Here is a 12046-nt window from a genome sequence, read left to right as displayed (position 1 = left end):
GATGAAAGCAAGAAGTAAATGTAATTAGAAAAACATCATTGTGAACAAAGCCACAACAGAGCTAATCAGTAAAATCAAGCTTTGAAAAAGCCATTAAAACAAACAAATTTCTGGTAAGTATATCCAAGAAAAAGAAGATATAGCTTTTCTTTAGACCAAAAAAAAAAAAAAAAAGTCAAGGAAGATGAACGTACAACACCAGAAATTGTACAAATAAACCAACGTACAACTCTGTAAGTGAATTTAAAATGTACCATAAACAGAGGATTAGCAAGAAAAAAATAGTACAAAGAGAGACTCAAAATGAAGTAGAAAACTCAGTCCAAAGCACTAAAAAATTTTTAAAAGGTCAAAAATCTACCACACAAACAACAACAAAAAAGTACCAGGCCCTGACAGTTTCCAGGCAAACCACTAACAGCTCCTGGGGCACACACACACACAAATCCAGAAAGATTCTCAAGTCATTCTAGCCTCATCAAAACTAGAAAAGAAGTGTCCCACAACACAAATGCAAAAACAGTAAAGTATTAAAACAACAGAATCCAGTTGTGCAGTAACAGTAATACGCCATGGCCAAGAGGGATTCTTCTCCGGAAGGCAAGAACGGTTTTCACAATTAAAATTCCACTTAAGGAGGCTTGCTTACATTAGTCCATTGAAGGAGAAAAACTATGATTATCTCGATAAGACTCCATAAAATAAATATTAAGATGAATCAAGCCAACAGAATTTAAAAATTTTTAGTAACTGGACACACCAAAAAAAACACACATATCTTTTCCTATATAAGCAAAATCCAGCAAGAAAACAATATGAAAAAAATGTCATGCATTAAAAAAACATAAAATATTTAGAAATAAGTACTAAAATAATATGAAAAAATGTCATGCATACACAAAACCCATAAAATATTGAAAAATAAATACTGAAACATGTATGACTATTATTAAAATGGTGTACTGAAAGACATAATAATGGGAAGATATACCATATTCCAGAAAGGAAAACTTAAATACTATTAAACACCAATTCTCCCCCAAATTAATCTAACAATGTCAATGCAATTCTAAAGAGAACACTGCGGCTGACTCCCCAGCAGCCATTCACCTCAATTGCAGAGAGTCATGATTTTTTCTTTTTTTAAATACCCACAGAAACTCCATTCCAAGTGATGAGGGACTAACTGAACCTTTCACTGCATAAGTCATGAAGTCTGGCCCTGACTGGAAGAATAAAAAGTTTCTCCAATCATGAAAACAACAATGTTAGGTATGACTGAAGCAAGGAGATTCAACTCCTATTTTCCTACTAAAAGCACCATTCTTTAAGCATCAACTTTAAGATGATGCCAACCTTGTGGATAGCAAAGGCACAGCACTCTACTAACAAATATATCTCATCAACAGCACTGGAATCTGAAGTTTTGGACATATCTAACACCAATGGCCTTTCGATTGCAAGGCTTAAAACAAATTAAGCCTTTTTCCCCTTTCCTTAGATTAAAACGTTGAAACATTAGTTTACAGCTATTATGTTTTAAATGATCATCTATTAATAGCCAAGCACTTCACTGCATGAACTTATTTAATGTTTACAATAACCATGCAAGGTAATCACCCCATTTTACTTTCAGTTGAGAAACAAGTGCAAAAGGAAGGAGCCCAGGGTCACGATCAAGAAAAGGAAAAGGTGGGACTCAAACCCAGATTTCCTAATCCTTTAACAAGTATCTTTTAACCAGTATCTATACAAACCTAAGAGCACAAAACACGTATTTTGGGGTTAATTTTTTTTTTTAAGTAAAAAGTAGTTTAAATAAATACACATACTTTAGGAAAAGAGGACCAACAATCTGTAAGAAAAAGTAAGGAGTCTTAGACTGAAAGAGTAAATAGCTCAGTTCATATCCTTATTTACTGGTTTCAGACTGCACTGGTTTCTGGATTTTCCATTATACTACTAACGGCACCATTTACATACCCATAAGAACTGCAAGACAATGAAAGACATGGGAGGTCCATTAGAAGCATGCTCTCTGATAATCTCTCAGGCCATACATTCCGTTATTTCTAAACATTCAGCCTGTCAAAAGGGGGGTTAGATTCTTCTCAATGATTGAAAGACTGCCCCATATACTATAACATAACTGGAATAAGCCTCCCAATTCTCATTCAAAAATTATGTATTTCTGACAAGAAAAGACATGGGAAAGGTAGCTTTTGCTATGCCATCGCACTCTTCATCTCTTAAATGAAGGCCTATTTTATCACTTTCAATTTTCACAGATATTTGAGTCTGTTTTCAGCCTTTAGCATATTTTCTGATATATTTCCTCCAAGGCACTCTGTCTAGACAAAGTGCACTTGACTTAGGATACTTTCCTAGAAAGAATTTAAACTTTCTCTCACAAATCTATGTAAAATCATCATTAGCACTCTGATAACAGGTGCCAACTGAAATGCTTTCCAACAAGAAATATATGATTTATAAAAGTGTGCTCCAGCTTTCAACATTATGAACTACATCTTTACCAGACCACACATGGTTAAGGCACTGCAAACCCAAACCCCTAGGCTGCTCTAAGCAGAAAGCTTTGGCCTCAGATTAAATGATAGACCTCAAAAATATTCCCAAAATAGTTTAACTCACGGACCAGCTACTTATAAAATACTATCTACTATAAAACCAGCAGACTCAATAATAAATTTTACATTCAAGAAGTATGAATAACAAAACCTAATAGCCAACTAAAAACTGCAAGATAGCTTTCACCTTTAGAAAGCAAAATTTAAGCCATTATAAAGGACTTTCACATCTTAGTCTACCTTGCTGACAAAAACAGAGAAAAGAACATTGAGAAAGAAGTGTTTAAAGTCTCGAAATTCATACCCCCAAGTTTATAAATTTAAGCCCAAAGAACCTCAATACCGTTTTTTTAATGTATTTATTTTTGGCTGCGCTGGGTCTTCCTTGCTGCTCGAGGGCTTTCTCTAGTTGCTGCAAGCGGGGACTACTCTCTAGTTGCAGCGCCTGCTTCTCACTGTGGTGGCATCTCTTGTGGAGCACAGGCTCTAGGGCGCACAGGTTTAGTTGCCCTGCGGCATGTGAAATCTTCCCAGGACCAGGGATCAAACCCCTGTTCTCTGCACTGGCAGGGAGATTCTTAAGCACTACACCACCAGGGAAATCCCTCAATCAATGACCAGTCAATGAACTTCCCTGGTGGTCCAGTGGTTAAGAATCCACCTTGCAATGCCAGGGATGCAGGTTCTACCCCTGGTGGTGGAACTAAGATCCCACACACCACAGAGCAACTGAGCCAGAGTACAGCAACTACCCAGCCCATGCCACAACTAGACAGTTCATGTACCACAAGGGAAGACACTCATGCCACAGTTAAGACCAGATGCAGCCAAATTAAAAAAAAAAAAAAAAAAAAGCATCCTCTCCTACTGTCCCTCAAAAATGGGCTACAAAGAAATAGAAATCTAACTTTTTTCCTGAGCTCCTGGTGGTGGCCCTTTCTAATTCCCGAACTGAAGATGAAACACTGCACCAGATAAAAAGCAGCCTCACAGGACCCAAGCACCAGTTTCATTCTGATAACACTGATGCTCCCTCAAATACCAAGGAAAAGCTAACTATTTTCTAGATTAGTACTATCAAGCTACAAACAAAAGCTTTATTTTCTAGACTAATGGAGGTTAAGGACATTCAATGATTGGTATGAGTTCAAAGTCAGCACGTCAGGAAGCTTTCCCTGGAGTGCTGAAACATGCTTCACATGCTTAAACATCACCTTCCAAGATCCAGCTCATCCCCCCACCAACACTGCCAAAAAGCACTGTGATCCCCGAGCTCCACACACCTCCTGCACATCTGCTGTACATCTGGGGCTCCAGATTAAAATGTATGTTCTCTTGTTACATTTGTCAAAATCGTACATTTTACTGTATGTAATTATGCCTCAATAAAATTTTTTAAATTGGAGCTTCCCTGGTGGCTAAATGGCAAAGAATCCACCTATCAATGCAAGAGATATGGTTTGAACCCTGACCCGGGAAGATCCCATATGCCTTGGAGCAACTGAAGTCCGTGTGCCAAAATTACTGGGCCTGCGCTCTAAGGAGCCAGAACTACTGAAGCCTGAGCACCCTAGAGTCCCTGCTTCTCAACAAGAGAAACCATGGCAGTAAGAAACCTGTGCACCACAATGAGAGAGTAGCCCCTTCCTGCTATAACTAGTGAAAACCCCATGCAGCAATGAAGACCCAGCACAACCAAAATAAACTTAAAAAAACAAACTTTTAAAAATTAAAAGATGTTTTTGGACCTCTCTGCAGATCAGTTTTCGTTTTTTAGCTTCTGAGTGATTCTGGATTACATCACCTGTACCTTCCAAGATGGGGAAAGTCCAAGAAACACCAGGTCTGACGTCAGACACCCACAACAACTAGAATCAAAACACAGCTCCCTTACTAACTCTCTATATGGCCTTGGACCAAGGGAAAATTTTTGAGCCTGCTTCCTCATCTGGAAACTGGAGATCACAAATACCCATCTCAGAGAATAACTGCAAGACTCAAAAGAATGTTTATAAAGTATTTGGCACAGTGTTTAATATAAACACCTAAGTATTATGTTACTATCATTAGCATCTTTGTTTCCATCATTTTAAACCAATCTTTATATTTCTCTCAGACCTATGAGAAGGAAATGGCAACCCACTCCAGTACTCTTTGCCTGGAAAATCCCATGGATGGAGGAGCCTGGTAAGCTGTAGTCCATGGGGTCGCTAAGAGTCGGACACGACTGAGTGACTTCACTTTCACCTTTCACGTTCATGCATTGGAGAAGGAAATGGCAACCCACTCCAGTATTCTTGTCTGGAGAGGCCCAGGGATGGAGGAGCTTGGTGGGCTGCCATCTATGGGGTTACAGAGTCGGTCACGACTGAAGCGACTTAGCAGCAGCAGCAGACTTATGAAACACACACCAGCTAATCGAAAATGTTCAAAGAACTTCTTAGACACACACACACCTAGTCATCTCTCTAATGACTGCGATGTGTGGTGTTAAGTCTGAGATAGGGACAGATTTGGGAATCAGGCTGCTCTAGGGAACATGTGTGGCAGAACATGACTATAATCAGGGTTCATAATTCCTAAGATAAACCAAACAGCTCTTCCTAATTTCTAATAACAACTAGTCTCCTATACCTTTAGGTAAGTAGTACAATAACATCAGAATGAGGTTTCCAAACAAAAGAAAGGTGGCACCACCCTATACCTAATTTTAATAAAAAATACAAAGATTTCACCTTTATTGAATTCTCTCAAAGCTAATACCAAAGCATAACTCTTGAAGGGATCAGCAGTTAATACAGCTAACTGGTGTGAAGTGAAGTGAAAGTCACTCAGTCCTGTGAAGTGAAGTGAAAGTCACTCAGTCGTGTCCCCATGAACTATAAGCCCACCAGGCTCCTCTGTCCATGGAATTCTCCTGGCAGGAATACTGGAGTGGATTGCCATTCCCTTCTCTAGGCCATCTTCCTGACTCAGGGATCAAACCTGCATCCCTGTGTCTCCTGCGTTGGCGGGCAGGTTCTTTACCACTAAGCCACTTGGGAAAGCCCTTAATGAACTCACTAGTCCTTATAAAAATCATGAAAAGCCATCTCTCAGATAACGAGACCTAAAGAAATAGACAAGATACTGTTTTTCCTTCCATTTGTTCTTTCTGTACTGTCCAGTAGTACACCTGTTAGCGGACTTCCCTTGTGGCTCAGCTGGTGAAGAATCCACCTGCAACGCAGAGACCTGGGTTCGATCCCTGGGTTGGGAAGATCCCCTGGAGAATGGAAAGAATACCCACCCCAGTATTCTTGCCTAGAGAATTCCACAGACGTCCACGGGGTCACAAGGAGTTTATTAAAGCTTTTGGAAGAGTACATGAAAAAAATTTTTAAAGAGTGCCTGACTTGTGGCAAACACCCAAATTACAATACTTACTTAGAATCTTTGTAGTCAACGGTCACAAAGAGCTGGCTGCCTGGCTGCCATTATTTGCTGAATCTCTGGAATTAAGGCAGTTCAAAACCATGAAGGAGTTTTGCATCACTTAAAAATCAGGTGCTTCTCAACACCAGGCTCTAAAAATGGCATAGGCTGAGAGTGGATAATCTCTTTTTTTTTTCTTTTCTTTCTTTCAAGAACACAGGGAAAAGACAAAAGAACCGAAAACTCTCAAACTTTTCATAGCCAACTAGAGCTGCATTTAATATTTAATCATCCAAATCACAGAAGAGTAAAGCAAATGGGTTGTTGGGCTGAGGTACTATCCAATAAAGACTGAAGTACTATCCAATAAAGACATACTGCCACTTTCTCACTCTCAAATTCTGCATTTAAAACAAGTTGGTTTCCTGAAATAGGAATCTGGCAACAAGCGAAAAAAACAGTATAACCATATGGATTAGTAAACTGTTATTACATCCTAAAGTTCATATTAGAGTATCAAGACAGTGGATATTTTCAAGAGCTGCAATGGCTGCTTGATAGAGGACTTGAACTGAAGACCCGTAAAGAGGAAAAAAAAAAAAACATATATATATATGTGTGTGTGTGTGTGTATACATATATATGGACTAGATCACAAAGCAGAAAAAGAGACGTTGTAATAAAACAGGGAAACCGATTCTTTGGGAAAGGCATGTGCAATCGCCTAGACGATATTCAGGAAGATGTCTTTTTCCCTCAAAAGAAAAATTCCTAAAAAGCCCAGAATGCTACAGTACTGAATTGTGAACATCGGCAATGAGATGGTAAGAAAATAGAGAGGATATCTGGATGAGAGAAGACCCGAATTCTCGTGGGTAGAAAAGCAGCCAAAGCTTAGCGCACAGAACACGGGATCCAGTTTTAGGCTTGCAACAACTCAACCATCTCCCTTGAGCCCAAAATCTCCAGATAAAAAGGATGTAACGTCTCGGAGAGACATTGGTGATTCAAACAACTCGGGGGTGGAGGGAAGGGAGGTGGTGAAGAGAGTCAAAAAGCAGCCTTCTCGAGAAAAAAAAATCATGTGACTCTCGGACAAAGAATGCACAAGGAGCTAAGAACCGGAGAAAAGGTCCTGAGAAAAGACGCTCCACTCGGACAACTGAGAAGCAGAAAAGCCAACCACTGCACAAAAAGGGCGGACGGAGCCGAACACGAGGCCCGCGTGTTCGCAGGACCTGAGGCCTGCAGCCTCAAGCACCAACTGGGACCACCGTGCGGGGGCACTGTCTCCGCGCCGGCGCGCGCGGGAAAAACGGCGGCCGGGCCGGAAGGGGGCAGGGCGAGGCGCGAAGGCGCCCCGCCGGGCACTTACGCGGCCGCTTCTTCTTGAGGCTTTCGACGCGCTGACGGGAGGCCGAGGTAGCGCCGCTGTAGGAGCCTGGCCGATCCCGCCTTACGCCCTCCGCCGAAGGCGAGGCCGAAGCCGAGGCCCCGACGGCAGGAGCTGACTCGCTGTTCGCCCGGCGCCGCAGTGGCTCCCGCCGCCGCCCATCAGGGCCCCCGGGCCCCGGCTCCCGGGCCGACGAGGCAGAGGTGGCGGCGGCCCTGCCGTGGCGCTCCATGGGTGCGGCAAGCCAACCGGCTCCCATCCGCAGCAGCCACCGCTGCCGCCCGAGCCAGCCCCCCAGCGCTGGTCCCCTCTTCGCCTCCTCCGCGGCAAGCCAGTCGGAGCAAAAGAGCACCTTCGCCAGGCCGCCTCTTCCGTTGCGCCAACGCGCAGCAAGCCAATCCAAGCTGGTTGGGGGCGGCCCGACGGCCTCCTGTCCAATCGGCTCTCTGACTCGAGGCGAATCGACCGCGCCTCCGTCCAATGAAAAGCTCCCAGGACCGGGCGGAGCAGAGGACGGCGGGGGAGGGGATCCTGGCTGGGTGGAGGTGGAGAGCGGTGTTGCAGAGCCGAGCGTGATGGTGCCGCCGCCCAATGGACAAGTGGGTGGAGGGGCCTGCACCTTCTTCCAGCCGCTGCACCCTCCTGAGCTAGTGCACAGGTCGGCGCTCCGGTCCCTGGAACTCTCCCGGGAGCCGCCTCGCGCCCCGAGCCGCACCCCGCTGCTGCGTCTTGTCGTCTCGGCTTGCCCCTCCCCTAAGCCCAGCAGTGTCCCGCAAGGTCTGGTCGCAGGTGTCGGCGAACGAAAGGGCTTGAATCGCGGCTGAACTTAGCTTTTGTCCTGATTCTACCGCTGCAGTCTAGACCACCAGTCCTTCGCGCTCTGTTTAACCGCCACCCCCTCCCCCAGCACTCCCACTGGCGGGTTTGGGTAAAGAGCACTCCATTTCTCCTGCGTTAGAGACTGTTCCCAGTACCAGAAGGAATGAAAGGACTGGGGTTGGTATCCATGGCAACTGGAAGAAAGAGGGGGGGTTATAAATCCTTCACCACCTTCCTGTAGTGAAGGAGGGAGGGTGTGGGAGCCAGGAAGTAGGGTTGGCTTTTGTAAGGAATCTGGACCCTCTTTCTGTGTGGTGTGCCCTGCTGGACGTAGAAGGGTTTGATGGTCGCCTCGGGGCCTGGGTTGTTGGGGATTTTGTTCAGTTGTTTTTTTGTTTTTTGAATCATCACCTTTTGGGGGGCGAGAACATGGTTCACCTCCGGCCCTGAGATACTCACCTGAGATACTGAAGGTCCATCCAAGCAGCTCTTCTCCCATAGGTTGCCCACGCCTGGAATGATCCACAACGCTGTTTCCCCTAGGCACCCCGTCAAGTTTAGTGGAATCTGGCTCACTAATTATATCATAAGTGCTTCCCCTCAGAGACAGTAATGCCCCTTGTGTTCATCTTTCCTGTTAAGACAGCTAGTGGTAGGTTGAACAAGAAGGATGAGCTTTTCTCTTGCTTGTTGAATAGAATTACCATGTTCACCCAAAACTAGCTCCCCTCACTATAGCAATAACTAGAAATCCAATTTCCTAGCTCTGGAAATTCTGTCTCCTGCAGGAAGCCACACCATAGGGATCCTACAAGAACCAAGAAAACCTATAGCTACTCTTCTAAATCTCGGTGCCCAACAATGCATATGTTTCTGCCTCTCCCAACAAAAAATAATATGGTTTTCCTTGACTTGAGGGACTTTCCATCAAGTATCTGAGCTACAATAGACCATTCTGAAAAATCAAGAATCATCACCTGAGACGCCAAGACAAACCCAACATCAAAACAACACTTGAAATATGTGTACCCTTTCTTTTTTATATGTCTTTCAGTTCAGTCGTTCAGTCATGTCCAACTCTTTGCCACCCCATGAATCACAGCATGCCAGGCCTCCCTGTCCATCACCAACTCCCGGAGTTCACTCAAACTCACATCCATCAAGTCGGTGATGCCATCCAGCCATCTCATCCTCTGTCGTCCCCTTCTCCTCCTGCCCCCAATCCCTCCCAGCATCAGGGTCTTTTCCAATGAGTCAACTCTTCGCATGAGGTGGCCAAAATATTGGAGTTTCAGCCTTAGCATCAGTCCTTCCAATGAACACCCAGGACTGGTTGGATCTCCTTGCAGTCCAAGGGACTCTCAGAAGTCTTTTCCAACATCACAGTTCAAAAGCATCCATTCTTTGGCGCTCAGCTTTCTTCACAGTCCAACTCTCACGTCTATACATGACCACTGGAAAATCCATAGCCTTGACTAGGTGGACCTTTGTTGGCAAAGTAATGTCTCTGCTTTTGAATATGCTATCTAGGTTGGTCATAACTTTCCTTCCAAGGAGTAAGTGTCTTTAATTTCATGGCTCCAATCACCATCTGCGGTGATTTTGGAGCCCAAAAAAATAAAGTCTGACACTGTTTCCACTGTTTCCCCATCTATTTCCCATGAAGTGATGGGACCAGAGGCCATGATGTTAGCTTTCTGAATGTTGAGCTTTACATGTCTTAACGTGTTACTTAATCCTCCTAGGAACATTTGGATGATGTGGTAACTTATCCAGAGGCATACAGCTTGAAAAATTGACAGTCTGGATTCCTGAGAAATTCAACTACTCTCTGCCTTATGATAACCAAAAGGCACAGATTCAGTGACATTCCAATAAATTACTGGGAGGCTTTTTCTCATCTCAAATACATACACACAGCTTCATTCACTAGTGTGGACTTGCAGTCTGTGGCTGTCATTAGAGTTTATCCAAAATAAAAGATGAAGCAGACACAAATGACAATTAGGCAAGGTGTTTATAATCCTAAGTTAAAAAATGTAAATAAATTGGGGAAAAGAAATCATACATGAAAGAATACATACTATATGTCTCCACTTATGTGAAGTTCAACATTGATAAAAAATGTTAGGGACTTCCCTGGTGGTCCAGTGGTTAGGACTCCATGCTTCCACCGCAGGGAACTCACAGTTGTCCCTGGTGAGGGAATCAAGATCCTGCAAGCTGTGTGGCAAAACCAGGAAAAGTAAAAATTTTAAATGATCAAAAATCCCCAAACAACAAATGCTGGAGAGGATGTGGAAAGAAGGGAACCCTCCTGCACTGCTGGTGGAAATGTAACTTGGTACAGCCACTATGGAGAACAGTATGGACGTTCCTGAAAAAACAGCTACCATGTGACCCTGGAACCCCACTCCTGGGCATATATCCAGAGAAAAACATGGCCTGAAAAGATACACGTAGCCCCAGTGTTCATTGCATCACTGTTTACAATGGCCAAGACATGGAGCAACCTAAATGTCCATCAACAGAGAAATGGATAAACAAGGTGTGGTATATATATATACAATGGAATAATACTAAGCCATTAAAAAGAATGAAATAAGGCCATTTACAGCAACATGGATGGACCTAGAGAGTGTCATACTGAGTGAAGTAAGTCAGAGAAGGAGAAATATCATATGACACCCCTTGTATGTGGAATCTAAAAAGAAATGATACGAAAGAACTTACTTACAAAACAGAAAGAGACTCACAGACTTAGAAAATGAACTCAAGGTTCCTGGCGTAGGAAGGGATAGTTAAGGACTTTAGGAAGGTCACGTACATACTGCTATAAACGAATCGCCAGTCTAGGTTCAATACAGGATACAGGATGCTTGGGGCTGGTGCACTGGGATGACCCAGAGAGATGATATGGGGAGAGAGGTGGGAGGGGGGTTCAGGATTGGGAACTCATGTACACCCGTGGCGGATTCATGTCAATGTATGGCAAAACCAATACAGTATTGTAAAGTCAAATAAAAATAAATAAATAAATAAAAATGTGGGGGGAAAAAAGATTTAAACAGTAAAAAAAAATTAAAAAAATAAAATAAAATGGATAACTAACAAAAACCTTTTGTATAGTACATGGAACTCTGCTCAATGTTGTGTGCCAGCCTGGATGGGAGGGGGTTTAGGGGAGAATGGATACATGTATATGTATGGCTGAGTCCCTTCACTGTTCACCTGAAACTATCACAACATTGTTAATTGGCTATACCCCAATACAAAATGTTTTTGGTGTTAAAAAAATAATAAAAATAAATAAATAAATAAATGATTTAGAAGGAAGAATACTTGTTACTTTGAGGGGTGAAAAAAGAGTAGTAGGTAGAAGATACCAGATAGGCTTCTAAAAGGCTGGTAATGTTTGGTTTCTTTGGTCTGGATGGTGGTTACATGAGTGTATCCACTTTGTAACATTTCATCAAGATGTTCACTTTTTTTGTATGTGTATTATATCTAAGTAAAACATTTTTTTTTAATTGAAGATTTGACTTGGAGCAAAGTAAATCCGTGATTAAGCTTCGGAGGAGGCGGTGGTTTGCGGAAAAAAAAAAAAGTAGCAAGTAAGAGGTTTTCTTTCTCTGTGATTATTAATTTGTTTTATAGGGAGAGCATTATTAAGTTCTTTATCACTTCTCTCAGTTATTAAGTTCTTTATCATTTCTCTCAATTGTTTACCCTTGGGGAGAAGTGAATATTGTGATGTACACACCAGAATAAGAAGAACAGGGGTCATGGTAAGCATAGTGCTTCAGAAGAACTAATCAAATTCTAAAGTAAT

The 12046-nt window shown here is 42.8% G+C and overlaps 1 protein-coding gene across 1 annotated transcript in view; it reads right to left on the bottom strand.

Moving 5' to 3' along the window:
- The window catches only part of PANK2 (pantothenate kinase 2), a 30009-nt gene extending 21296 nt beyond the window's left edge, over nucleotides 1–8713 (bottom strand). The window contains 4 exon segments of the mRNA XM_040247314.1: nucleotides 7378–7903; nucleotides 7905–7947; nucleotides 7949–8042; nucleotides 8674–8713. Of these exon segments, the coding sequence (XP_040103248.1) occupies nucleotides 7378–7903; nucleotides 7905–7947; nucleotides 7949–8042; nucleotides 8674–8713 (703 nt within the window).
- Between the last annotated feature and the right edge of the window lie 3333 nt (nucleotides 8714–12046).

Source organism: Oryx dammah, unplaced genomic scaffold (genome assembly GCF_014754425.2).
Source record: "Oryx dammah isolate SB20612 unplaced genomic scaffold, SCBI_Odam_1.1 HiC_scaffold_10, whole genome shotgun sequence".
In the NCBI taxonomy this organism is placed as follows: Eukaryota; Metazoa; Chordata; class Mammalia; order Artiodactyla; family Bovidae; genus Oryx; species Oryx dammah.
The sequence above is the reverse complement of the archived record's forward strand: the minus strand, read 5'-3'. Positions and strand labels throughout refer to the sequence as shown.